Source organism: Lichenostomus cassidix, chromosome 8 (assembly GCF_008360975.1).
Source record: "Lichenostomus cassidix isolate B80296 chromosome 8, HeHo_3.0, whole genome shotgun sequence".
In the NCBI taxonomy this organism is placed as follows: Eukaryota; Metazoa; Chordata; class Aves; order Passeriformes; family Meliphagidae; genus Lichenostomus; species Lichenostomus cassidix.
This window is the reverse complement of record NC_139489.1, coordinates 30,326,506-30,352,696: the sequence shown is the minus strand read 5'-3', so window position 1 is coordinate 30,352,696 and position 26,191 is coordinate 30,326,506. Positions and strand designations below refer to the sequence as shown.

Below are 26,191 nucleotides of genomic sequence, written 5' to 3'. Positions count from 1 at the left end.
GGGGTAATTATGGGTTGTATTAAGGGGTTGAGGGCTTTTTTGGGCAGTTTTTGACCAGTGTCTCCAGCCAGACTATAAGTCTTTTCTATCTCATTGTTTCATGTTGCAATTATACTGTTATTGTAACTGTAGTGTCACTGACATCAAAGCAGAATTGGAGCTGCTGAATTAAATGGGGTGAAAAACTGTTTCTGGAGAGTGGATGGCAAGCACCACTTTATACTCTTTTGTTAGACTGGTTTTTTTAATGCTTTCTCTTTCACTGAATTGTGCTGGGTCTTCTCAATGATTCATGTCTGAGGAAAGATAAGACATTGCAGTGACAAGATCTTCCCCTCTCCTTTCCTTAGCTTACTTTGCATCTACCAGATGCCTATAGTAGTAGTTGTCAGGTAACTGTTGATTATTCTTGCATGGAAAAGAATTATACTGGTCTCAGTGATCCAGAACATGACCCACTTCAGTTGCTTTCTCTTCCTGAAGTCTACTACTTGGAGTTTTATTTTAAACAAGGTGTTTGTGTGGCTGATTTGTTGCCTTGTTTTAGTTAAAATGAGGTATTGGTTGTGTAATTGCTGACCACCCACATTTCTGCCTACCTGTGTTTATTAATAAATATCTATGTTTTAAAAATTCACCTGGAACAGCTATGCAACCAGTTCAGCTGGAATATCTTAGAAAGGAATGAGAAAGGAAGAGTAGTGATTTACCTAGCTGATGCTGAGAGGTAATATCTGTCTGTACTCTTGAATCTGAAGACTTCTACAAGCTTGTACTCTTTATCTTTGCTATGGCTTCTTTCAAACACATATCGGCTCTGGGAAAAAATTATTTGCTTGCCTCCTTGGCAGCAGGATTGAGAGCTCCAGAGGATTTGACCAGTTGAACCCAAGTCCCTGACCTGAAAACTGCTGGGGATTTTTGAAGTGCCTTCTGCCTTTCTTCTGTTATTCTGTTTGGTTTTCCTTTGATTTTTTTAATACTGGTTTAATCATTGTGTTACTGTTACAGTTATTTTCATTGACAAGTGCAAGAACCCTTAATTTGAAATGAAAAGAACGTGTTGTAGAGCTGTTGTCTGCTATAACTCCCTAGACTTAATCATCTATTGGTAGAAAAAGTTTTCTAGGTGATAGATCATGAAACCATTTGCTATTAAGAATTGGTCACTTCCCCTTTCTTTTAAATAAGCCTTAAGGGATGTATAATATCAACCAGAAATCATGAAGGTGGTCATGTGTATCTTCCCCAAAAATTTACAATTTTATTCACGTGCAGGTTTTATGTTTTGGGGGCATAAGCAAGAGCACTTAAACTTCACCTACGCATGTGTTGTCTTTTAATGTTCATGACCCTAGCGGTGCAAGACTAGTCATCAAATGTTGGGTGAGAATAGGAGTCAAGAAAATTATGTATCACATTTCAAAAATTACATATCAGGTTTCATTCCATGTTTTTCCTATTAAACATGATATAACTAACTTCAACATTTTTCTGTTCTATAGTAAGGCATGAGCTCTTGCCTCACAGGATGTTGTGAAGCTTAAATCATTGTAAATTGCTTTTAGAGCCTCTGTTGGGGAGGTATTGTGGTAGAGTTGTGATGCTGATTGTTTAGTTTTCTTGTTTTCCTTGTGTTATTACAAGGCAGGAAGCTTCAAATAAGGAGTAACATTTTGTCCTTAATTGGCCCCATTTTCCTAAGGTACATCACTGACTCTACCAAATAAGAGATTTTTGCATGAAATTACATAAATTTCTTGTGTTTTTGCAGTCAAAATAAAAATTACTGAAAAAAAAAGAAAGTAGATCTTGAATCTGATTTAACTGAGCTTCAGTTAGTTTGGGACAGAGTTTTGATGGTGTTCGTGATTTTATCTTTGTTTTTCTCCTTTTTTTTGTTTTTAAGAGCTTTATTATACAGCAACTGAAGCCAGCTGACACTTTGAAAGAAGGGTGAGAACATGCGTTATGTATATATGTACAGACTTGCGGGTTTTGGTGTTGGGTGGAGATTTCTTTGTTGGGGCTCTGTGTTGTGGGCAGTGTTTGGTGGTGCTGGGCGTGTTCCCGCAGCATGCATGCACCGAGCAGGAATGAGGAAGTCGGGCACTTGCTGCCAGTGTAGAGTTTACAGTGAAATTTCAGAGAGCAAACAAGAGGGGAAGAAAAGCCCTGAATTTATCAGAAATACTCTTCCGGGCTTATTGTTGTGTTGTTCATGGAGCTTCCTAGGCAGAGGTAAGACTATTTTCTTCTACCTACTCTTCTCTGATCAGGTATGGACTTCCCCTCTCTTTAATTTTTTCCAGACGTTTTTCTGTGGAACTGGATATAGAAAACACAGCTAGGATGATTTATCCTTTTCTGTGAACCGTGAAGTTTGCAGTACAGGATGTTTGTATAAAAACCCATTACTTTTAGCTGGTCAGGGTTTCCCATGGCTTGTCAGGTCAGTTTTTCCTTACATGAGATTTAGGACTTTTTAAAGTATTTGCTGAGGGAAAAGAAGAAAGCTACTTTAGTGTCCTCAGAAATGCTGTTTATTACAATGAGCATACTGGAGTAGAAAACCAGGAGGTTCTGTGAAGCACCGTCAAAAATTTATCTGTTTGGCACTAGACAAGAATGGAAGAGGTTCAGCTGCTGGCTAGAATTGTACTGTGGGTATCTGGTAATCTTTGAGTTAGGAATTGCTTTACTGTTGTCTGTTAATTTAATTTAGGTTGTTGATTTATTTTTAATCTCAAAGTGTCAGAGAGGTTTTGAAGTAGTAAATGTATCACAGAACCAGTCTCACAGAAAAGAAAACTGTGCCTAGTTACTTTTTTATTGGGAAAGTGTTATTACCAAGGAGTAAGGTCTTTAAAGGAGCTAGTGAAATGGTGTTTTCTTTACGGATTAAATAATAGATTAGTCAAGAGTTGTATCTGTGTGAGCAGTTCGGTTGGCAAGCCTGAGTTTGTTTTGGCAGTGAGAAACTGCTGTAGTGTTAAGCTTAGCACTAAATAGGCTTTACTTGTATTTGCTGTTAACTGCAACAGGAAACTGCTTGGTTTAGCTCGGAGTAAGACTCAGCAAAAACGAAACAGCTTCAGGACTAAAACAAAAGCAGATAATAAAAACTGCTGTTATTCGAAATTTTGGTTAAGAAGGTGATGATGCTGTTTGGGTAATGAAATGCTGTGGGAATACATAAAACTCAGGAGTGAGTAATGCTCTTGAGACCTATATCTACTGAATTGCCAGTAGCTAAGCCAGGGATGCCCCTTAGGTGTGCTGAGTCATCTGCTTGAACTGTGACATGACTTACTGTGGTCTGCTGCTGGGAGAGGGCAGTGCAAACTTGGTCGTGATGAAGTAGCACATGATGTGTCCATACCAGTGCATGCTGGGTCCAAATAACATGTTTGTGGGAGAATTTGGGGTGTGTTTGGTACCTGCACCAAAGGACTCCCTCCAAGAGTGCGCTTAATTCAAACTGAAAGCAGAAGAGTTTTCCTGTGTCTCATTGTGTGCAAAACTTGATGCCCAGTGGATGTTGGTACAGACTGTTCTGCATTTTACAAACATCTTTTTGTCAAGAGATTAATCTGCAAAGGACATGGGGAAGACTCTGGTTGCTGTGGACATAACATAGCTTGGACAGGAGGCTACATCAGCCCTCTGCATTGTAGTCGGGCAGAGTAAGGATTGGGTGGTTCTTCGGTGGTTTATGGAACGATCAAGTTTTTCCTTGAAGTACTGGCAGGGTCCCAGAGGAGACGGGTCACTGATCTGATTACAGCGTGACATTTCCAGTCTAGGTTGAAGGATGGAATTTCAAAGATTTTTTTGGCAGGCTGGGAGGCCCAGAAGAGAGGAGAAGTTTTCCCAGGTAGTTCTAGAGGTGGATAAAACAGCTTATATAGGGCTAAACAGGATGATGAGACTTGCATCCAGGTATTTTATATTTTTAAACTCAGAAATAACAAAATCAGTCCGCAGTGTAGTATTCAAGGTATGTGGCTTGGGGCATCTTCTTTCTTAATTACACCTTTTTGTCTTCTGGTTTATGTACTGTGGATCTGTCTTTTTAGTTTTTTGCTTTCTTGGATTTTGACATACCTATTTTCTTCGGTCATGCACAAAGAAGTGTACATGGATATACATTTTACAGTGTTACAAGCTATTGAGTGTGAAATACTTAGTGAACTGAGGGTGGGTTAAAAATGTCATAATATTATGGGGGGTTATTTAAATAGTGATGTCTTCTATAAATTTTTGCATTTGTTGTGTTTTGCTCACCTCTGGTATAATGCTAAAGAGAAACATATTGTTTTAAGAAGCATTGTACCATAAAAGTGAATATACTTTTCCTACCTGACATGCATAAGGATGTGTTCTCTCTCTGTATTTATGATGGTTCCAACAGCAGACAGTGATAATGAAACTGTCTTATTTCCATTATTTTATTGCCATTTGTGGTGTCTCCTGTTTAAAGTAGCTCTTTGGAGTTAGAGACTGGTTTTTTTCCCAGCTATTTCCAAGGTCATGGGGAGTCACTTGTCTAGGTCTACCCCATCTGTAAGCTTCCATGCATAGCATGGAAGAGATTTACATTGTATCTCAGTGCTTGGCTCTGCTCCCTTGCCTAGAGGTAGAAGATCTGGCAGGAAAACAGGACCATATATGTGGAAAGCTATGGCACCAGCAGCTGTACTGGGTTTGGTGCCAGCGTGTGTGCATGTGGCTTGTGAATCCTCAGTCCCTGTGATGCCATTTCTGTCTTGTGTGGGACTGGAAGAATTCCACAGTTTTGTGCTGATCTGCTGTGGAGATTCTTTAGCAGCATAGGGTTTGTTGTTCCAACAGCTATTTTTTTCTTCTGTAGGGAAAAGGTTGGCTGCATCACACCAGGTAGCCATCTGTTCTAGCAGGTAGACTGTGCTGAAATAAATGTCTTTCTGAGGTTTCTCACAGCTGTATGTTCTATTGTCAGTGCTGTCTGTGGCCTTCCTTTGGCATTTAAGCACCAGGACACAGCTGTAGACACTGCAGAGTCTCTGAGAGCTGTGCTTATGTATAAGCTTTGCTTCCCTTGTTCCCCAGTCTTTTGAGACATGCCTTGATGCAAGATCATGGATGCCACTAATTAGTCCCTCCATGCCCAGACTCTTCAAACTTCTCTTTTAACTGTAGAGTTTGTAAATAAATATGACCTATTTTGTTATGCCAGAGGTAAGAGTACACACAGCATGGCTCTGTTTACTGTTTTTGGTTTTTTTTAAATTAGTTAACTAATGTTAAGGTTGCATTCAATTCCTTTCTTCCAGTTCACAGCTTTGGATAGTGGAGTCTCCATGTTCACATCTGCTTTCTAGATGTGATGTGAAACAGCTTCATGTTAGCTCATGGTTTTATATCTCCTCAGTTCGTAAAAACGTCTTCTCCTGATTGCTTGGTTAATAATCTGTTTTAAATAGACTGTTCAGTTTGTTTCTATATTACAGAGGAGTCTGGGAAATTGTTGCTAGATACTTTAATAGCAGCAGTGTGGTTGAAAGGAAGAACTACTATTCAACTCTTAAATTTTGAACCTCAAATGATATTTCATGCAATAGATTTGTCAAGCTGTGTACTGCTCTTTGCAGAAGAGTTTTTTTGTGGAGTTGCTGGGTAACTTCTGTTGCAGATTTGGTTTACAAAGAATGATTCTAGCTGGAATGCTTGATACCAAAGTTTACTCAGTATATAAGAAGTCATGTAGCAAGGGAAAGGCTTGGAAATGAATTTTTTTAAGGGTTTAGGACATTGTCTCTCAGTGAGGTAACCAAAAGTATTAGATTTCGTTTGGGTTATGGTGATACAGTAGTAATGGGAATGATTTGACTGTATGCTGACAAGATGGAAAAAAAATGAGTGCCATTAATGAGGTATTTTGGAAGGGGGAGCCCTAAACAACCTTGACATCTTGGTGTTGTGCAATGCTGGTGGTAGGGTTAATCACATGTGGTGCCTCTTCTTTGTACCACCCTGCCTGGGTAATATTGATTTCTTATTGATTACTTATTGGCTGGGAACCAGAGGCTGTGTGGCATTGAGTGTTGTCTTTTGAAGAGAGAAATAACTTTTTACCCCCTAGAATGATAAAGTATTGAGTTGGAGGGGACTTAGAGGGATCATTGTAGTCCAAGTTCCTGTCATTAGCTTTAGAGCTAAGGTTAGGTGTTTGAAACATGGTTAAAAGCTTAACCAGTAACACTTTGTTTGCCTTGGCAAAATGTTGTTAACTGCGAACAACATTGCACTACATTCTGAAAAAAAGAGGCCTTTATTCCAAAAAGAAAGTGGCAGAGGCTTTTCAAAGTCTCTATTTTAGCATTAATTTTTTTTTCTGATTTAAAATGCCTTGATGCTGAATTGCTCAGGTCCTAATTTAAAGTTTCTCTCTTTGCCTTTAGATTTGAGTTGTAAAGTTGTTTTTTAAGCTTAAGATTTGATAAAAAGTTGCTATTTTGCTTATAAAAGAACTTTCTGTCAGAACAGATAGTTGCAAGCAAGTGTGCAGTCCTTGGTTTGAAACTGAAGCCAGTCGTGTATGGGAAAGAGAAACTAATACATCTGTATGGTTGAGGTGGGGTTCTTGTTGTTTTGCTACTTGATTTAGAAAATTGGTTGTGAATCGGTGACTTGCCCTTTTTTTCTAGATCCACTGGTGAGAGAAAGTAAGTCAGATATCAGAAATTATTTTATTACCAATTTTTTTTTGATAATGATTTCTTAGTATCACTTAATCTACTCTTTTACATTTCTCCACATGTGAGTTCTGCTTTTTTACTGTCCGAAAGGGGTGTCTTATTTTCCATTCCCTTACAATTAGTAACATTTGATCCTTCTAGTATTTTGATGAGAATGTGCCATGTAATAAAACCTCCCAGCATTTCCTCTATTGTAGTTTCAGTGTGGTCTCTCAATATTTTGCTTTCTCTCTCAATATAATCTCTAAGCAGGGAGTGAATTATATAAATCAGGGTTACAGAAGGAACAGTTGCAGAACAGCTGTCAGTCATCCAGTCCTAAATGACTTCTAGAAGTGTTCATCCACCTTTTGAGGTATGGAAGTGCTTGGAGGGCAGACTGAGGGCAAGTTAGCAATGCTGAATTCTACCCAGGAGTGCATGCAGATTCCTGGGGTAACTGAGGTGTGACTGGATGGGTCCCTGTGGTACCATGCAGCTCAGTGCAGATCAGTTTGTGCAAAGGTGCTGTAGTGGCAGCACTTAGTATCACCTAGTGATGTGTGGGAGCTGTATTGCACAGTGTCTGGCTGACCCTGAGCCATTTATCCTATTGCCCCCCAAGACCTGGGCAGTTCACATGTTTCCAGAGTCATTGTATGCCAATCCAGGGCCCTATGGACTCTGAAGAAAAGTTGCTTGTGATCGAGTCTATGGATGAAGCCTTGTCTAAACAAAATTATTTAAGTCTTACAATAAAAATAGTAAAAAATTGGATTAGTGGAATTGTCTTTTTTATTCTCATTTTGTTGATGTCAGTTGGCTCATTTTAAAAAGAGAACATTAAAAGTAAAAGCTAATTAGTCTTATAACTTCAATGTGATAGTTATCTGTCTTGATGTTTTTACGATGTGTAAGAGCAGAAATGGTTTACACTGGCCAGAGACGTTGCCAGAGACTGGCTGAAATTAAAGCAAGTTGTGACTCAATCCTGTATGTAATGTCAGAATTGCACTCCTAGTTCAGCTACACCTTGATGAGTAGTATTTCCTTAGCAGAAAGGAGCTCACATCCCTCTTCCAGTACAAAATACTAACTTCGTGTTTCTCTTTTCTTCTAGGTTATGTTTCACATTATGTGCTGACTGTCTGTACTTACAGAAGATATTTAAAATCAAACAGACTTTTTTGCAAAATTTTGATTCCAGTGGAATCTGTGCTTTAGGTTTTTGTCTTGTCAATTAACTCCTGAAGCAATGCCTGTACAAGCTCCACAATGGACGGATTTTCTCTCCTGCCCGATTTGCACACAGACTTTCGACGAAACAATCCGGAAGCCCATCAGCTTGGGTTGTGGCCACACTGTCTGCAAGATGTGCCTCAACAAGCTTCATCGTAAGGCATGTCCCTTTGACCAGACCACTATCAACACGGACATTGAACTCCTTCCTGTGAACTCAGCCTTGCTGCAACTCGTGGGTGCTCAGGTATTGATGTTTTTTGTAGGTTTTTTTGTTTGTTTTGTTCTGGTTTTTTTTTTTTTTTAAATTTAAATCTGCTTCAGTGTTTTCCTTCTTTTAGGAGGATAAGTCAGGAATAATAAAGAATGACACTGTTAATGATGTCAAGAGAAGGCATCTACCTTTTTGTAGATGTCTACAAAAAGTAGTAAAGGTGCCTGGAACAATAGTTTAAATCTTGATTCTGCTGGTCACTTTACTGTGATTTTTGTTACATCTAAGTCCATAGGCTGTCACCAGAATGGGTTTGTTGTGTTCCCTTCCTTCTTCCCTGACTCTTACCTACCCATGCTCTGCCAAGAGGATGAGCTGAATCAGTGAGCTTATTTTGTGGGAAGGCATTTTTCTGTGGTAGGTTATGTGCTATACTGTATTCACCCTATGGGACCTGTGGTTTGTTGTCCCAAAAACAAGAGAAGACTGTAAAGGATGTGGGACAGATCTCTCTGGTAGCAGTCTTTATGTAGCCTTATTTGAAACTATGCAATGGAAATATAACTTCCTGAGCTGACATGTAACTAAATCCATATAGGTGAGGGGGGGAAGCCTGCTTGACACTCCCCTTTTTGCTAGAATAGGAGCTGGTGAGGTCAGTTGAAGCGGTGATCTGATGGGGATGAGTGACACTGGTACTGGCAACAGCCTCAAGAAAGGGCAGGGATGTGTGGAAAGCAGAATTACCCAGTTCAGTTGCAGCACAGACTTCAAGTTGACAAAAGCTTATCAATGTTCGGTCACTAGTAGTTTCCTAGGCTGGTAGGCAGGATTTTGGTCTTGGGAGAGGAGGGACAGTCATGTCTAACTTACGGGTAAGGAATGAAAATGTAGATGGGGTGCAGTGGTTACTGTTTAGTTTTGTACTGCTTCAGTGTCTGGGCTTAGTGAAATTGAAGGCAGCAGAAAATAAAATGAGATGTGTAGTTCAGGGGAAAGGAAAGAATTGTGGAAGAGCTGTAAAAGGTATGGAGGAAAGACAAGTGCTCTTAGATTGCTTTTTATTAGGTACTGGAACTTAGAGTTCCAGATGTGCTTTTGCCACTTCTTATTTGATTTAGTAATATGGGTGATTTGTTGTTTTTCTTTTGTGGTATGGCATAGAGGTTACTTCAGAAGTTCAAAATGAAATGATGTTTCTGGCTATGCTAAATGACATGCTGCTCTGCAGAAGGAGGCAGTGAGATTGTGCACTGCCATTTCTGTGATGTGCTGCCATCTTTGAGGAGCTTCCAAGCAGTATGAAATCTGTGGGTGAGGTCATAAATAAATACTATGATTCTCTTTCTCTCTTACATGTTCTTCCTTCCTCTCTGCAGTTTCTTGAATAGTTTCAGTTGCATCCGAATGTCCACACTTGTGATGTCTTTTTTTCCCCCTTACATTTTTTAGTTGTTTTGCATGCATTTGTTAAGCTTTATGAGAAGCTGTATGATAGCTTCAACCTAACCTCTGCCTGAATTAAAATTTGTGTAAAAACAATGTCCTTTGTAATGAGATGGAAACCCACCCTGCTTCTGTACAGGTAACTGAGATTCTTTTTCTGGTTTTGCTAGTTAGCTAGCCAGAGTTTTCTCATCAATATGTGTGAGGCATGAAGAAAGGTTTTATAGTATAGTGTTTGTCTTGAGAGCGCTCTGAACTTTAGGTTCTGATTCTGCACTACTGACATCATTTTATGCTCCTTTCTTATCTGAAAATTTTGTGTGATTAAGGTTCACGGCACCTTGTTTCATTATGACCTTAAAGCTACAAATGCCACCAAAAGAGACATAATTCCCACCCCCTTTCTTTGCCACTTATTCCTGATTGTTTGCTACTCCCAGCATTCTGTTACCTGTAACAATAATTGTGGGTACTAGCTGGGTATTTATTACTGACAAACTTTCCCCTTAAGAGAAGTTTGAACCAGCTTTCCTGCCTAATTTCAATGAGTGTGTGAATGAAATCAGTGTTCAGTATAGCTCACTCTCCTTTCTCTTCCATTTCCCTTCCTGGCAGCTGTTGTAGTGTTTACCAGACACTGGACTACTAGAAAATAAGTATGCTACTTTGCTGTGAAGGACGGGGGAATGGTTGCTGTTTTCCAATAGACTAAGGCCATTTTTTAAGAGAATCTTTTTACAGAAAAAGGCTTGTGAAAGAACAAATTTTTTTTTAAAAAGGTGCTTTAGAGAGACTAGTGATTTTTGAACTGCATCCCACTAAGAGAGTGCACTCTTCTGGTATATATCAACAAAAATGGTCTGTGAGCAGCAGTCTAGCTTTCAAAGCATGAGTAGTGTCAAATTCAGTTGAAGGCAATGCCATTTTCTTTTTCCACTTCTGGGTTTAGTTTCAGGAGTGTGTATGTGTCATTAGTGTCCCTTAATCTCCAACAAACCTCTGTACACCTTAATCTGAGTCCACAGAGGTTTGTAATACTTCAGTTTTAAATGGTAAATTTCAAAAAAACAGGTTTCATTTTAGAAGGAAATACAGTAAAGCACAACTAAAGCTTTTATCTGTGAGGGGGAAGAACAGTTTGTTCTTTTCCCTTTGGAGTGACATCTGAGGAATTCAGACATTTATAGTGTTAAGTGCTTTTTTTGCTGGAGGCAGAGGAGGAGACCAGGCAGTTTAAAGAAACAGATCTATTCTGCTGTGGCTGGCAGCATTGACAGGATTCCAGGGCAAGTTACTTTGGCTTTTGCACAAGCACAGTGTGTAAAATGAGCAGGAGTGTACTTCTGGGGAAAACACACTGAATTTGTTACACACTCACCCAGGAAAGCAGTAACCTATTTCTCTGACAGTAGCATTCTCTCTCTGGATAGATTTTGTAACTTCAGTGGTGCAAAGAGTTGGTTTCTTACTTTAATTAGACTCTCCGTTTTCCCTCTCCCCACCACTTTCTGAAAATGAAACCTGTTGCCCAGGTTATAGCCGCACTTTGTGTGAAAATTTGCTGTTGCAGAGACTCAGATTTGTACCTGCTCCCCTGTAGCATGGTACACATCAACACTGGTTACAGGGGCTGTTGTGGAAGGCAGTGGTCATAGAATCACAGAATGGCTTGGATTGAGAGGGACCTTAAAAGCCATCTCACTCCAACGTCGTCCTGTGGGCAGGGACATCTTGCACTAGACCAGGTTGTTCCAAGCCCTTTCCAGCCTGGCCTTGGAGACTTGAAGGGATGGGATATCCACAGCCCCTCTGGTTGGGTAGTTCAGACCAGGCGCAAAGGCCTAAGACACAAATCAACAAGGCTCTATATTTGTGGGATACCTTGCTTCTTAGACTTCCTGGGTAAAGGAATCCCTTGAGTTTGTTTCTGTGGGAATAAGAGTTTGAGTTCTAGCTATTCAAGCATCCATTTACTACTGTATGCAACTGTTTTAAGCGTTCACCTGGCCAGTGTTTTAAAGGTGCCTGATCAGGGATCTGTCATCTAAGCTCTTCCCTCATGTTTTTTTAACCCATGAAACAGCAGCATGCACCTTCCATGCCAGCTGATACAGAGTGGCAGAAATGCCTGTGGTGCTTTAATTTTGGCATAGTCTCCTGCTAGACATGGTAAATACAATTCTAGATGTTAGGCAGTGGAATTGTACATGATGAGACTGGGTGGAGTGATCTTAACTCACAGCCACTTCAAAAGGGGAAGATTGCAAGTGCAGAGCTATTAGAGGCATGTTTGATAATTTTTTTATTTTAACTTGGTGAAAGGAAGTGCCACAAAAGAGGAATTACCTGTAAAGACGTCCTTAATGTAAACTTTTGAGGAACTGAAGATGGTAGGCCTTGGGTTTTTTTGGCAGGAAGCAAATCATTCATTTGTGGGGAGGGGGACGGAAATATTGGTAGAAACACTTTTCAAACAATACAAAAAGGGGTTTGGTCTGTTTAATATGCTCTCATTCTGTGCAATTAGATGTGTAATGGTAATTACTGACAACTCAAGATGACTTTCTTCATCAAATTACACTTAAATCACCAATTCAAAATCACTGCCTGGTATGAGATGATGCTTTAGCATTCTTTTCCGGTCCCCTTCCTCATGGTGTCATAACCTGTCTGTACCCACAGCCACAAGCCGTGCTGATGGGTAGCATTCCATTGCCAGGATACTTGCAGTCATTGCCAAGTCAGATGTGAAACCATTGCAGATTTAAAGCAACTAAACAACTGAGATAATTTTCCCTGTCTTGCTCTCCTCCCCATTGGGAGGTGTTGATTACATGATGTGAATATATTTGCAGTGGAAACTGTCATAAGGGTGTGATGTCTGAGAGCAGGGAATGTGGAACGAGGGTGAAAATAATGAGCTCACTCTGTGGGGCATCTATTCTGAGGCTCCCGAGAGGCATTGTGAACAGCAGTGACCATAGGGTCATGCATGCTATTAAAAGAATATATTGGGAATGGAAGTGAAAATGCTTTGGAGTTGAATTATTTCCCAAATGGCCCTCAGCAATTCCACGATGGAGCCAAAATCAAAATTCACATTTCCTGTCACTTTTATGAATTATGACTTTATGATTTTTTTTCTCTTGGTGGATGCTGTTCTTACAATCATTCTAACATTAAAATATTAAAATAAGTTTTGGAAGTGTATATAATAGAACTGGCAAAAGGAAAATTACCTGTACATTTTCTTGTGAAGTGCACTGCATGAATGAAGTGTGTGTGCAGGAGAAATCAATTCTTTTCTCCTGAATGCTTCTGAAACCACAGAAAAAGCATGTTTTACCCTTCTGTACTACACTTACTTTTAAGAGCTTAAGATGAAAGTTTAGTCTTTGGCTCATTTTGCAAATAGTAAAGTTGTACAGTGTTTAGATTTTTACATTGAAGCTTCTCTTGAAAAGAGAAGGAAGGGGAATGATACGCAGATAGTGTTTGAATAGCTTGATTAGCTCTTGGAAGGTTTTCTCTGCCAGCTTTTTCTTGGGGGTGGGGGAAGCTTTCTATTAGTTGCCTAGACAGTCCTTGTGTCTCGTTGGTGGAGTTGTGCTGTGTCTGGCATTCCAAACCACTGCTCTGAATGTGTGCTAAATCCACTTCAATTCAGGGTTGAAATCCTGGGCTGAACACAGCTTCCTGTCCCACGTCTGTTTTGAGCCCCCTTTGTCTGCTGGGGATGGTGACACTGTCATATTTCGGGTTGATGCTGATGCAAGATGGAATACTCGCAGGAGCAAGTAGGAATTTGCACAAAATATATGACAGCAGTAAATAGGGCAGAGATGGTGCAGTGTCTCACATATGGGCACATATGCTTGAGATATGTAATTTGCTCAATAAGCCAGTTCTGCTGTGTAACTTCCCTGGCAGAAGCAGACTGCTAAAATGGCAGTGTCTTTGAAAAGGAGGTATGAAATCTTCTGTTAATGTGCAGGCAAATACTGAAGGAGTCCCAATAAACCACTCAAAGATAAGGCTTTTGTGACAGTTTACAGCTGACCACTCTAACATACAGAGTTGCAAAATCTCCTTTTGCTGAAAGTGTTCTTGTTTACAGACACAAAAACTCCTCATACCCAAAAGCCAAAACACCCCAATCAAATGCTGGCCCAAAATCAAGATCGAAACCCCAAATGACGTCACAGGTTAACTTCAGTCAGTGAAAAGGCTAACCTTGTTGTCTTGGTGTGATTGAACTTGGGCTTGTTATTCTCTGTAGGAGGAATGAAAGCCTAGATCAGACGCAGCCTCTATGCTGTTTGTGTTAGTTTTAGGATGATACTAACTGTGTGAATTGCAGCTGATATGTTGCACACTGAGACTTTTCTTTGTTGCCTGCTGTAAAAGCAAGATAGTAACTTTTTGTTTTGCTCTGTGTGTCAAATGAGAAATTTAGCAGAGACCCTTATCTAAGGAGAAGTGCAATCATCTGAAGCGCTGCTTTCTATTGCAATTGATAGGAAAGCTGTTCACATTGGTGATGGCAAGCATATCTGTGTGTGTATATGTTTTATATACATTTTCTGCTTTTATTTGGTGCTGCCATCATAATGTTGCTCTTGCCATATCTGGCTTGCATGTGAAGGTGAGCAGGTTTGTAGCTGTATTTAACTGTAGTATTAAAGGCTTTTGCTTTTAGATTGAAGGCCTGGGTTGGTCTTTGTATGTATCTATGTGGGATTAGCGTGCTGTTATTTCCACTGGAAATAAGTCTGAGATCTGTTTGCACTTTGACAGCATGTGCAAAAAGTGCTTTTGTTTAGTCTTCTGAGAAATTCCAATTTTTTGTACTGTTGGACTGGGTGGACTGCTGAATAGTGATGTTGAGGACTGTTAGTTATAATATACCCTCAAATTTGCGTAAAGCTTTAAGAATTTAACAAGGAAAGTAGAAATGAAATTATAACTTGAGGAAAGGGTGGTCCAAATCCCTTGGAAAAAATCCCAGTTTCTGGGGAATGTCTGGAAGAAGAAATGAATGTCACCCGATAAAAAGCCAACACAAAACAGAAAAACCCCAAACATGTAACCAGCCTCTGTTGTCAGAGAAATACTCACAGGGTGTGTTTGTATGCACTATATAGGAAAATTTGGTCTTGTTGCTTTGTAACTGGGTCTAGTCAGAATATGTTCCAAGGGTGTCTTAGTGTATTTGCTGCTAAGTAGTTCTCCCACTAATCTGACTAGCTACCATCACTTATCCCTGGATGATTTTAGAGCTGTGAGACCACAGATACAAATTGCGTTTACCGGCAGACCAGGGTTCTCTTTTTTTTTCCTTGAGTTTTTTGGCCAGTCCGCTTTGGGGATGTTTTAATGTGTTCAATTTTAGCCCAAGTTTTATAGTTACAGGAAGTGCCATGTTAAGCCTTCTGCATCTAGTTCCTGTCAGCCACTAAATAAAGGAAGTCTACTAAACAAAAATTCTTTTTGTTTTCATTTTCGCTGGGATTTTTATGCTGTTTGTTCACTAAATAAGCTGAAAAAATGCTTACTAACAGAAAAAACACAGAAGGGGAAAAAAAGGAAATGCATGGTAGTAATAAGTGTTTGTAAATATGGTTGCCACTTACTTATGCATATTCATGGTGGATGTACATGTCATCTCTCTTCAGGTTCCTGAGCAGCAGCCGATTACCTTATGCAGCGGAACTGAAGATACCAAGCATTATGAAGAGGGCAAGAAATGCGTGGAAGAGTTGGCATTGTACCTCAAACCACTCAGCAGTGCAAGAGGTAATTCCTGCATTTGTTGGAAAAAGAAAGCAAAAGCCAAATAAGATGCAAAACAAGCTGTCCAAATTATTAGTTAGTATGTTTGAAAAATGGTTATAATCCTAGTTTAGAAACAAATTTAAACAGATTTCTTAAACATTAAGGTTATGTTTTCATGGTGGGATGGGGATTTAGAATTGGAGGGTGTCAAAAATAATTCTGAGAAAAGGCTGAGGTGTTTGGCCATTGTGTAGTGAGTTGAGACAAACTTTGATTTGATCTCTGCAGAGTAAAAATAGATAATTTTGCCTTTTTATATCTTAATTTCTGCTTTGTGATAACTGTAGTAATGCAGCTTTTCTGTAGACGATGAATAAACTGAAATGAGAAAGTTACTGCATATAAGATAAGGAAAATTATAACTAATACTTCTTTTATACAAGGTCATATACAAGAGCTGTGTCAATCGAAGTAATTCTAAGTTAGGAGAACTGCACTGTGTTCAAGAGTATGGATTTTGCATGTATTATATGTGTTGGATTTGGACAGTCTGTCATCCTAAGTAGTGGAGTTGAGCATCTTGGGCATCAGGTTTTCAAAAATGAATTTTTTCAAGAAGCTATCTGAGTCTTTGTTGACCAGTGCAGTGTGACAGCAGTATGACTCTGGGTAGTGGTGGCCCAGTGAGCAAGCTCTGGCTGTAGAGCAAATTCAGCATGGCAGCTGTATGTCTAGTGAGTCACTTGCTCCTTTAACCTGAGTTAAGTGGCTCTCAGCATGTTTGTGATTCAGAGTTTTGGCACAAAATTAAACATGACCCAAGCAGTTTAGGGCTTTTGTAAGCTCTAGATCAAAACACTGAAGGTTCCAGATGTAGGCAAGGAACAATATGTTTTGAAAACAAGCAAGCGTTGAAGTCATCCCTAAAGTCCATGAATAAGGGATGAACTGGGAATCTGTATGGGGAGGTATGCTACAAACTACCAACATGGGGAAAGGTTTCATTAGAGGTTCCACCTTCTTAAAAAGCCAGACCAGTCAATCACAAGATTTAAACCGGTGGGGAAGCTGACTCCCAGAAAACTGCTTTTATTGCTAGGTAAAACAAACTGGCAGAAATGATATGCCTTGACTCCTATTCCCTTTGACAAAGTGGACACCAAGAGAACTAGGTTTGCACTTGGACAGTACAGTCACTGAAGGCTGGCACAAGAAGAGGAACGTGAGGTAGTTAATTATTCTGTTTTATTTTATTTTGAAGGTGTGGGTCTTAACAGTACTACTCAGAGTGTGCTGAGTCGTCCCATGCAGAGGAAACTTGTGACATTAGTCCATTGCCAGCTGGTGGAGGAGGAAGGGCGGATCAGAGCCATGCGTGCAGCACGGTCGCTGGGTGAAAGAACTGTCACAGAGCTCATTCTCCAGCATCAAAACCCTCAGCAGCTCTCTTCCAACCTCTGGGCTGCGGTGAGAGCCAGAGGGTGCCAGTTCCTTGGGCCGGGTAGGTAACATCGCAGTATCACTGCTGTACTAAAAGTGTTTTGGGATTGAGCCATTGATAATCAATCAAGCCTCAGGCTGTCCAATTGCCTGAGTGATTTTATTAAGCAACAGCTTAATTTCTTAATAGTAGTCTTCAGAATAAATTACATATCTGTTGGGCTGCTGTGAGTCTTCTTGCAGTTTCAGTGCTTTTGCAAGTCTTCTGTCAAATTCAGAATCAGTGTCCTTCTGTTCTTATTATAAGATAAATGAGAAGTAGTTTCTCACTTGCTATTCCTTGAAACAAGATCTTTCTAAAAGTGATAAGGCTACTGGAAGTGCCTGGCATGGCTTCTTTTCCTTCTTTAGGGCAATAAACATACAAAACAGTCGTGGGGATAGATTTGTTAGTTGTGTACACATTTTTGAGAAATTATGCACTTATAAATTAAATTCTTTTGCTTGAAATGCTAGAAAAAATATCAATGTTCCTTAAAAAAGAGATGAAGTCTCTGAATTGAAAATATAGAGTTCACTTGGTGACTCTTGAAATATGAAGCCAATTTCTTAAACAGTGAAGCTTTTCCTGACTGAAACAGATGAAGACTAACTTTGAGATACTAACTTTCATACCACTTCAGGGAAGAGAGAGGTTGGTTACATAGCAAAGTAATGGTGCTGCAGCCTGGTCGCTTTGCGTGGTACTTGGTTTTTTTACTTGCATGGGAATGAACCTTGCTCTTCCTTAGTCTCTCAGCTTTTTTTTTCTGGGATAAGTGTGCAACATAGGCTATACACTTTGAAAACTCCTATTAATGATCAACAGATGTAGAGACAGGAGCAAAGAAAAATCCTCTTATCAGATAATACCCAAAATAGATGAAATAATAATAACAATGCAGAAAATACATACATAAAGGTAAAAAGTCCTGTTTTTCCCAGTCACAGTCTGGGAGTCCTGAAGGGTTCCTTCTCTCTTTGGCCTCCCTTCTTGTTCAACTCTCTCTTTTCTCTCTGTGGGTTTGTGTGTCTGTTGGGGGGAGTTTTTAGCTGTTCTTCTGACTGTAGGTGAGCAAGAAACTGCAGAAATCTTTCTTGGGCTTCTCTCATTCTTTGTCTTTTTTTGCATTTCCCTTGACTCTCAGCAATGCAAGAGGAGGCTTTAAAGCTGGTTCTGCTGGCTTTGGAAGATGGATCTGCTCTGTCACGAAAGGTCTTGGTTCTCTTTGTGGTTCAGAGGCTGGAGCCACGATTCCCTCAGGCTTCCAAAACTAGCATTGGGCATGTTGTCCAGCTCCTTTACAGAGCCTCGTGCTTCAAGGTATGAAGAAGATTCTGCCTGGAGGTTTCATAATGCTATGAAAATCATTGGTTTTCACCTTCAGTTTTCCCTGTCTTGTAACAATAATGTGCCTAAAAGTATGTGTAGTTATATAAAGTATTGCTCATTAAGTTCCACATGAATTTAGACAGTTCTTTGTCATTCAGCTGTGATGGCAGTGTAGACTGAAACAGCAACTTGAAGCTGTAAAGTTAGGTTTTGCCTCTGTCCAAGTTTCACAGAGGCACAGTTACAAAACCTGCATGTAAGGCAGCATACTTATCTCCTTAGAAATGGCTTAAAGCTGAAAAATCCCTAATTCTGTTAATTCAGTTATGGTGTGGTTAGAATCAAAGAAATAGGAGACTTTTGGGTGTCAGTTGTATGAAGAAAGCTTAAGCTGCTTAATGTACTTCACAGTATTTAATGTCTGTTACTAGATGCTCAACTTAAATGTCATTCACTTCTGCTAAATGAATAGAAAAATGCTTTGTTTTTGCTAATTGTACCCTCAAACAAAATTCTGCATTGCAAACAAAATCTTGATTGAAGTTGTGGATGCTGTAAAGTCATTTAGGAAGTGTGACGCTTTGACCAATATGAGTCAGAGTCCAAGTAAATAATGTTTTTTATCCATTTTATAGTGGTTCCACTCCGTGAAGAGTGTGTTACTTTAGTAGGAGCTGGTCTTCACTGAGTAGTGTCATAGTTGATTTTAGTTTGGGAGAAGGACTTAGTTGCTGACTGAAGATGTCATTTGCCTCAGACTTCATATAATCTTGGGCTTATCCTTCTTAATTGTATTTGGCTCATTTCTCCTTACTAGGTGACCAAGAGAGATGAGGATTCCTCTCTGATGCAACTGAAGGAGGAATTTCGGACTTACGAAGCTCTGAGAAGGGAACATGATTCCCAGATAGTTCAAATAGCTATGGAAGCAGGTTTGCGCATTGCACCAGACCAGTGGTCCTCTCTGTTATATGGAGACCAGTCCCACAAATCCCACATGCAGAGTATTATTGACAAGGTAAAGCCACCTAAAATCAGCCCAGTCCATCTTGTTTGTGACTTATTTATGTAGTAGATTTAAATGTTTTTAACACTGAACTTTGAAATTTTGCCCACATGGACTTGCCTATTAAACATTTGTCCTGTTATTTCAAAACCCATTATGCCCTAAATAATTAGAAATACGTATTTGTAACCTAATGAATCTTGCTCCCTCTGCCATCGGGAAATTTCTTGCTACTTCTTTCTGCAGATGGGAAGCCACAAAGTTTAGCTACACAACTGGGATGTGACCTTTATGGACAGCTGATGAGTGCCAATGTAGTGACAGAGGTTAATGGTCTATGTTTGCAGGCAGGAAGTAAGTGCATAGTAAGTGCAAGTTGGGAAAAAAATGAGTCCCCTCGTCTATACCTGAAGTAAGACAGAGAGGTGAAAGCACATTTCATAAATAAAGTACTTGAACTCTGGAAATACCCAGATCTCTCTGTTTTCAGAAGCAACATAGGATAAACGGGCTTTTAAATTAGGGGACTCATTTGTAAGTGCCTAAATTAGATGGGAAGAACTGAACATTGTTGAATGATTAAGAAAGCTGTGAAACAACTGCTTTGGCTGCTGTGCAGGAGGATTAGCTTCAGGATCAGTGTGCTGTGTATTTATGCCTTTGCCCACCTTTTCAAGTGTCCTGGCAAACATCTCTTGAAGGATCTAGGTAGAATTAAAGGTTATAAATACTGGAATTGTGTGATTTTAGGAAATGGAACATTGCTAGCCTAGCTGTCCTTTCCTTCAGCCATCTTGTTCTTTATTATCTGCTTGCTGTACTCAGTTTAAAGCAGGGTGCAAACCTGTTGGTTTGGGAATAGAGATATTAGACTCTCCAGGACTCTAAATTAAATGGTTTCCAGTATTGTCCTTTTTTATTTTTTCTTGCGTGGCAGCGCAGCACAAAAGAAGTGGGTTTTATTGCTAGGAATAACACCAACCTTTTTTTTGTCTCTTTAGAGCTTTATTTTAACCTGTAATGTCAAAGAATTGTGCATTCTTAATAGAGTTCACTGGAATGGGCTTGTGTGAAAGATGTTTTACTCCAGTTTTGGAAGACAATTATTGTGAGCTTGTGAAGCAACCTTCAGAAACTGTGAGGATTGCTATGCCTGTAGAAAGTTAATTATGATAATTTTTTTAAGTTGCAGACCCCAGCCTCGTTTGCACAAAGTGTTCAGGAGTTAACTATTGCTCTTCAGAGAACTGGAGATCCAGCTAACCTGAATCGTCTTCGACCTCACCTAGAGCTCCTGGCAAATATTGATCCCAGTCCAGGTAAATCTGGATGTTTTTATGAAAACCTTTAAGTTTAGCAAGATGAGCTTAAAACTGTTCAAGAATTGAAAGCTGATAATCAAGTGTAAGGAAGCATCCTCCTGACTCACCAACTTCAGAGTTTTGGATTCCAGAGTACAATTTTGATAGACTGAATAGAGAGAAACTGGGCAAAAATCAGTCTAGACAAGAAAGGTTTGTTACCCTACGAAATTTAGTATTTTTCTTGTTAATATATAATTCTACAAAGATGGGAAATAGTCTGGGAAGAGGAAAATAATTGGAAAGAATGAAACTGGGAAATAAAACCTAAGTTATTGACAGAGAAGGGAAAGATAGAAATTATTGAAAAAGTCAGCAGTGCTGTGAGGATGGACCACCTGAGGGAGAAGGGAAGAGACAAAACAGAATGCTGTAGCTGAAGTTTTGTTTTATACCTGCTAAAATTTGTAAAAACATTATTATATTTCCAAATAGTATGAAGATACAAACTACACCTTCAGAAAATGAAAAGTTGTACTTCTTAATTGTTTAAACAAACAGAAGCTAAACATGCTTTTCCAATGAGGACCACTTGTACTTCACAGCCAAAGGAGATGCAGTGCTTTCTTCCCAAAGTCTTTCATACTGAAATAAGCTGGGGACAAACTTGTGTACTGCAAATTTGTTAGCAAAAAACTGATGTGGAATGTGACATCACAAATAGCCTCCCTTGGTTTCAGTAGCCAAGTCTAGTCTTGATGTTTTTGTCTGTAGTGTTGAGTTGCCTAGAGAACAGCAGGGAAGCACGTTGAAGTATATCTGGAAGAATTTAGTCCTTGTGAGTGGAATGTAATGTATTTAATTGCGCTAAAGATCTTGAAGAGGCACTTTGAGGTCCTGTGCTTTGCAGCAGAGTGTGCAGGCACACAGTGGGAGTGTCAGCTGCTGGAACAGATTCAAAAACTTTAAAAAGTAAATTGGCTAAAAAGAAAAGGTGCTCCTAGAGAACTGAGACTACAATTTATTCACAGTCTTTTAGAAGGTCTGATTCATAGATTTGCCTTGTGATGTTTTTTCCAACCAAGAGGCATTCATTTCTGTTGCTGTTCCATGTCTGTGCCTGTGTAATCAAGCCAGCGATTATGATGTTTGTACAGAATGATTCCACCTCCATGAGTCTGAATGCAAAGTTTTATTATGACAAGAGTTTGTACAGTTCATTTACTCTGGAGTTCTTGGGAGATGTGAAAGTTCTTGTAACAGGAAATAATTTGACATGCTAATAATAGTCTTACAGGCTCGTTTGGTATTTTGTGCAGTCTTAAGTTTGTAGATACCTCTATCTTATAAGAGGTGAATGTCTTAGAATTAAGGTGCTGAATGCTTTATATCTATTAATAGAACATTTTTTATGAACTTGCCTAGTCAAGTTTTGTGATACTAATGGGGGGGTTTTGTACCTGGTTTTGGAAAATCCCTCTGATTTTTCTTTTTATATTCTGTGTTTGCTTTGCTGTCTATGCAACAGATGCTCCACCTCCAACATGGGAACAACTGGAAAATGGACTAGTTGCTGTGAGGACTGTGGTTCATGGCTTAGTTGATTATATCCAGAATCATAGCAAAAAAGGAACAGATCAACAACAGGTAAAAGCTAAATAATTTGGGAAATGGGTACGCCTAAGTTTTATTGGCTGTGTCCTATAGTAGAGGTTTACTAAAGTCACTTGAAAAGATTTGATTTCACAAGGGGCTGATTGAAAACATCACTGCTGGGTCATATTTTTCAAAAAAGAAACAAGAAAGGAAAAAGCCTGAAACAATGCATGTTTGCCCCCAAAACCTGTGGAATTAATTTTCACTAGGATGAAAAGAGATCAGTCTGATCCAGCTGCAGGCTTAGGGAAATGAATAACAACCCTCCTGAGGAGGGGCTGGGGAAAGGATACTGGGGTGCTGCTGTAATCTGTGGGAATTTTCTTTGTTTTATTTTAATGTTCCAGACATGTTCCAGCTGGCTAGCTCTCTGTTAATGAAATTATCCTTATAGCTGTGCTTATGCTCTGTCAAGCTTGAAGACTGAAGAATACTTCATATGAGGGTGCAATCCAAGTTCCTGAAACATTTTTTTTTCAGCAGTGAAATTATGTTGCCAAATATTACGCAGTAGCTTATCTCATAGTTACCTTATCACACATTCCTTTGATCTCATTTTGTTGTGTAGCACAGCTGATGTAAATGCTGCTGAAAGATGGAGCTGCTTGTACCAATCCCACTCCTCCCTTGCTTTGGCGTTCATCCTCTTGGAGAGCTGGTTTGGGGAGCTCAACTGGTAGAAAGATTATCTCTGCCAAAGAAAAGGACAAAATTAGTGTGAATTATTTCTGCTGTTTCACCTTTTTGCATTAATTGGGACGCATAATGAGTGCTGTCACCAGCAAAAGGAAAAGCAGTAGAAATGCATAAGTGGGAATCGGGGCGAGAGTTTTTGTTGTGGAAAGCTTGTGGCCTCGACCTGGTACATGCTGTGCTACTTGGAAGGGAACCTGGAGCCTCCCAAGTGAGAAAGGGATGTCGACTGAGCACTGGGTAGAGTTGTGCTACCTGGCAACAATGGCCAGTAAAAGGCTGTGTGGCTTAGGTTTACCCTGCCTGGATCATCTGACTACAGTAAATGGCAAAAAAAAAAAAACCAAACCAGTTTGCAGGTGACTTCTTACAGATACACACCTTTTGGCTGAGCTTCTCAGAAAACAAGAGTTGGCTTTTACAGACCTTTCCCTTGGTGGGAACTATTGATAGGGGTTTTTAAAGTATTGGTCATTTTTTAATCCTCTATTAATTTTGTCCTCTTAACTGTGTTCTAAAATGTACAGCTGTGTTTCAGTCAAGCTCTCCAGTAAGGAGTTGGAATAAAAATGTTGTAGAAACCTGATAGTGACTTCCTTGTCAAAATACGTGCTCTTGAATCTGTTGGTTCTATCAAAGAACCAAACACAAGTACTTCAGTTGTTTATTTCACGTTAGGTACTTCTGAAGCATTTAAATCTGAGAAAATTATCAACAGTTAAACATTAGGCCTTTGATAAGATGATATGTTCAGCTTGGTTAAGTGCACTTTCACGTTCAGCTATCTCACCTGGTGTCTTTAACCGTGTCAGCCCCCTCAGCACAGCAAGTACAAGACATACATGTGCCGAGATATGAAGCAGAGAGGGGGATGTCCCCGGGGGGCCAGCTGCACCTTCGCACACTCACAGGAGGAGCTGGAAAAGTAAGTGTACCTCTGCTAGAAGAAATCAGTCCAATCTTTGTTTCATCTTGTCTGTAAGTTATTTCTCATATCTAGGAATGAAGGGGAGAGTAGGTATTATGTGGCTGTTAAACTAGCAAGAAACAATGTGATAAACTTGTAACAGTCATCTTTTAGGTTTTGGAGCCGCTTGTTCTTCTATACAAGATAGTTGCTTTGTTCAGCACTAATGCAGCTCTGAAAGTTTGATGTTATGCAAGGTTTTTTGGAGGTGGGCTGTTTTCCTTACTTCTTAAGTGTGACTAAACATGCTGCGTGACTGCATTCACAGTGGCTGTTATTTGGGGGGTACTTCTCATCATGCCTTTATATTCAGGTAGGTTGCTGGCAGTTTTCCAGATGTAAGGAACGAGTCGCTAGCTCTCAAAAGAGCTAAAAACAAACTTTCCAAGATTTTTTCCTGCAACAGTCACTCTTTGTGCAATCTGTCAGAAAGTTTCATGTGGGAACCTTCAGTTGGATACATCTATTGTAGAGTTTAAAAACTGATGGTCATATCAAGTCTGGAGTAAATAATCTACATCCATTGCAGATTTATGAGGGCTACCATTTATGCAAGAGCAAGATGCTGTTGTTCTGCAGGTTGTTTTAATTTTTTTTTTTTAAGTAAAATAGATTATTTAAGAGTCAAAAAAATACAGTATATTTTATGTAGTATATTAGCTTATTACTTGCTTTTTGGGCTAAAATAATTCAAAGAAAAGGGCTTTTTAATGAGAAGAATACTGCAAAGATTTGGAATTGGCATGCAGTGTTTCTTTTTCCTTTCTTAATCTGAAACTCAAAGCATTAATATGTCAGGTCATGGACTGTATAGCCAGCATGCAGTGCATAGGCAAAATACAAAGAAAAAGAAGCAGAGCATGTGGTAGAATGACAAAGACAGTTATTCACATGAACAAAGAATAGGACTTCACTACTTGTGTGTTGTAGAAACAGTTGAGGGGGTTTTTGCCTTCTGTCATCACACTAATGAAATGGAGATTGGTAGTTCTGGTTGGGATGGTTTTGTTAACCTGTGTTGGGTGGTGGGTCAGCATTACACCTCTGAGGCAGTTGTATGTATCATGGACTGTTTGTTAGCTTTGCAGGTAGGAGAGGCCTACTGTAGCCAGACTGACTTGTATGCCTTGGTATTAATGTTGTTCTGGGCTGAAGGACATGAAGGAATGTTTGTTCAGTTTCAGATTCCAGCAGTTTCTGTGGGTGGTTGGGGAACTTGGGAGTTCTGACTGTTCCTTGTACCTTTTATTTTTGCTTAATTCCTTTAAGTAGCTATTGTGTTAGTGCTCCTCCTTTTAAAAATGTTTAGTGTGAATAGTATGCACTGCTGTTGCTGTGTGACTCCTGTATCTCTTTATATAGCTTTAAGTTTGAAGGAGGGTTATGGGGATATGTGTGGTAATGCTTTAGATAGAAAATTACAATCTAAACTTGCTTAAACAGCACCTCATTCCCCTCATGGCAAGGGACAAAGACCCTGTTTGCATAGGCAAGTACTGAACTTTTTAAAATTAATTTGTGTCCTGTACGTGTGGAGACTGCAACACCTAAAAAATAAAACAGCCCCAACAATAAACCCCCTTTTTGCCTCTGTTATGTTGCTATTAATGCATGTGGGCAAATGCAAATATTATCTAAAGATTTAGAAATAACTGCCCCATTTTTCTACAGTAATGTATGAACCTTCCTAGTTCGGGTTCCCATCTCACTCTTTTATTTATGGCATGAAAGTGTTGGCTTCAGCCATGCTGAAGAAATAGCCTCTTGTTCAATGAAAACACTCAGGTCTGCAAATATGACTTCACGCTTGCATTCTGGGATCTGAACAAATGGCAGGGTGTTTAGTGGAGCACCTTTAACTCAGAAATTTGCTCTCCAGTACTGCTGAACTACTGGTTTTTGTGGAACATTGGTTAAAATGCCTATGTTTGTTCAGGCTTTAATCAGAAGCAGTTCGATTTTTGGAATTGGTACATGTTCACAGAGTTTTTACCTCTGCAATCACTTCATCAAACAACAAAAATTGTGTAAGCTGCGTATTGATATGGTAATATAAATATTAAACTGTGCTTTAAAATATATTACACAGTAGTAAACACTTGGCTTATTATTGGACAAATGGAGCAAAAGGGTATAACTTAATATTTTTTCACTTAAATTTTCTGGGTTTAGTTTCTGCTCTAAATAAAATAGGCTTGAACAGACTGTGATTCTTACTCTGAAGCTTGTGTTACTACATTTTATGTGACAGTAGTTTTTTATGTGATGCTTGGTTTTGGCTTTCTTCTCTTGAGATGCATATGTGTAAAGAAAGTAGGATTTTAAAATTTGCTGTGGAGTTTACTTGTGAATCCTTGATGTAC

The 26,191-nt window shown here is 39.4% G+C and overlaps 1 protein-coding gene across 15 annotated transcripts in view; it reads left to right on the top strand.

The window, feature by feature from the left end:
• The window catches only part of RC3H1 (ring finger and CCCH-type domains 1), a 63,983-nt gene that overhangs the window by 16,674 nt on the left and 21,118 nt on the right, over positions 1-26,191 (top strand). For 13 of the 15 annotated variants that reach the window (XM_085068732.1, XM_085068737.1, XM_085068746.1 and 10 more), the window contains exons 2-9: positions 7,840-8,205; positions 15,294-15,414; positions 16,655-16,894; positions 18,021-18,196; positions 19,023-19,223; positions 20,398-20,530; positions 22,041-22,159; positions 23,674-23,786. In XM_085068732.1, coding sequence (XP_084924858.1) covers positions 7,975-8,205; positions 15,294-15,414; positions 16,655-16,894; positions 18,021-18,196; positions 19,023-19,223; positions 20,398-20,530; positions 22,041-22,159; positions 23,674-23,786 — 1,334 coding nt within the window. In that variant the 5' untranslated portion in view covers positions 7,840-7,974. Of the gene's footprint in view, positions 1-2,099; positions 2,242-7,839; positions 8,206-15,293; positions 15,415-16,654; positions 16,895-18,020; positions 18,197-19,022; positions 19,224-20,397; positions 20,531-22,040; positions 22,160-23,673; positions 23,787-26,191 lie in introns of those variants that run through there. The other 2 variants (XM_085068734.1, XM_085068738.1) reach the window with 2 other exon arrangements.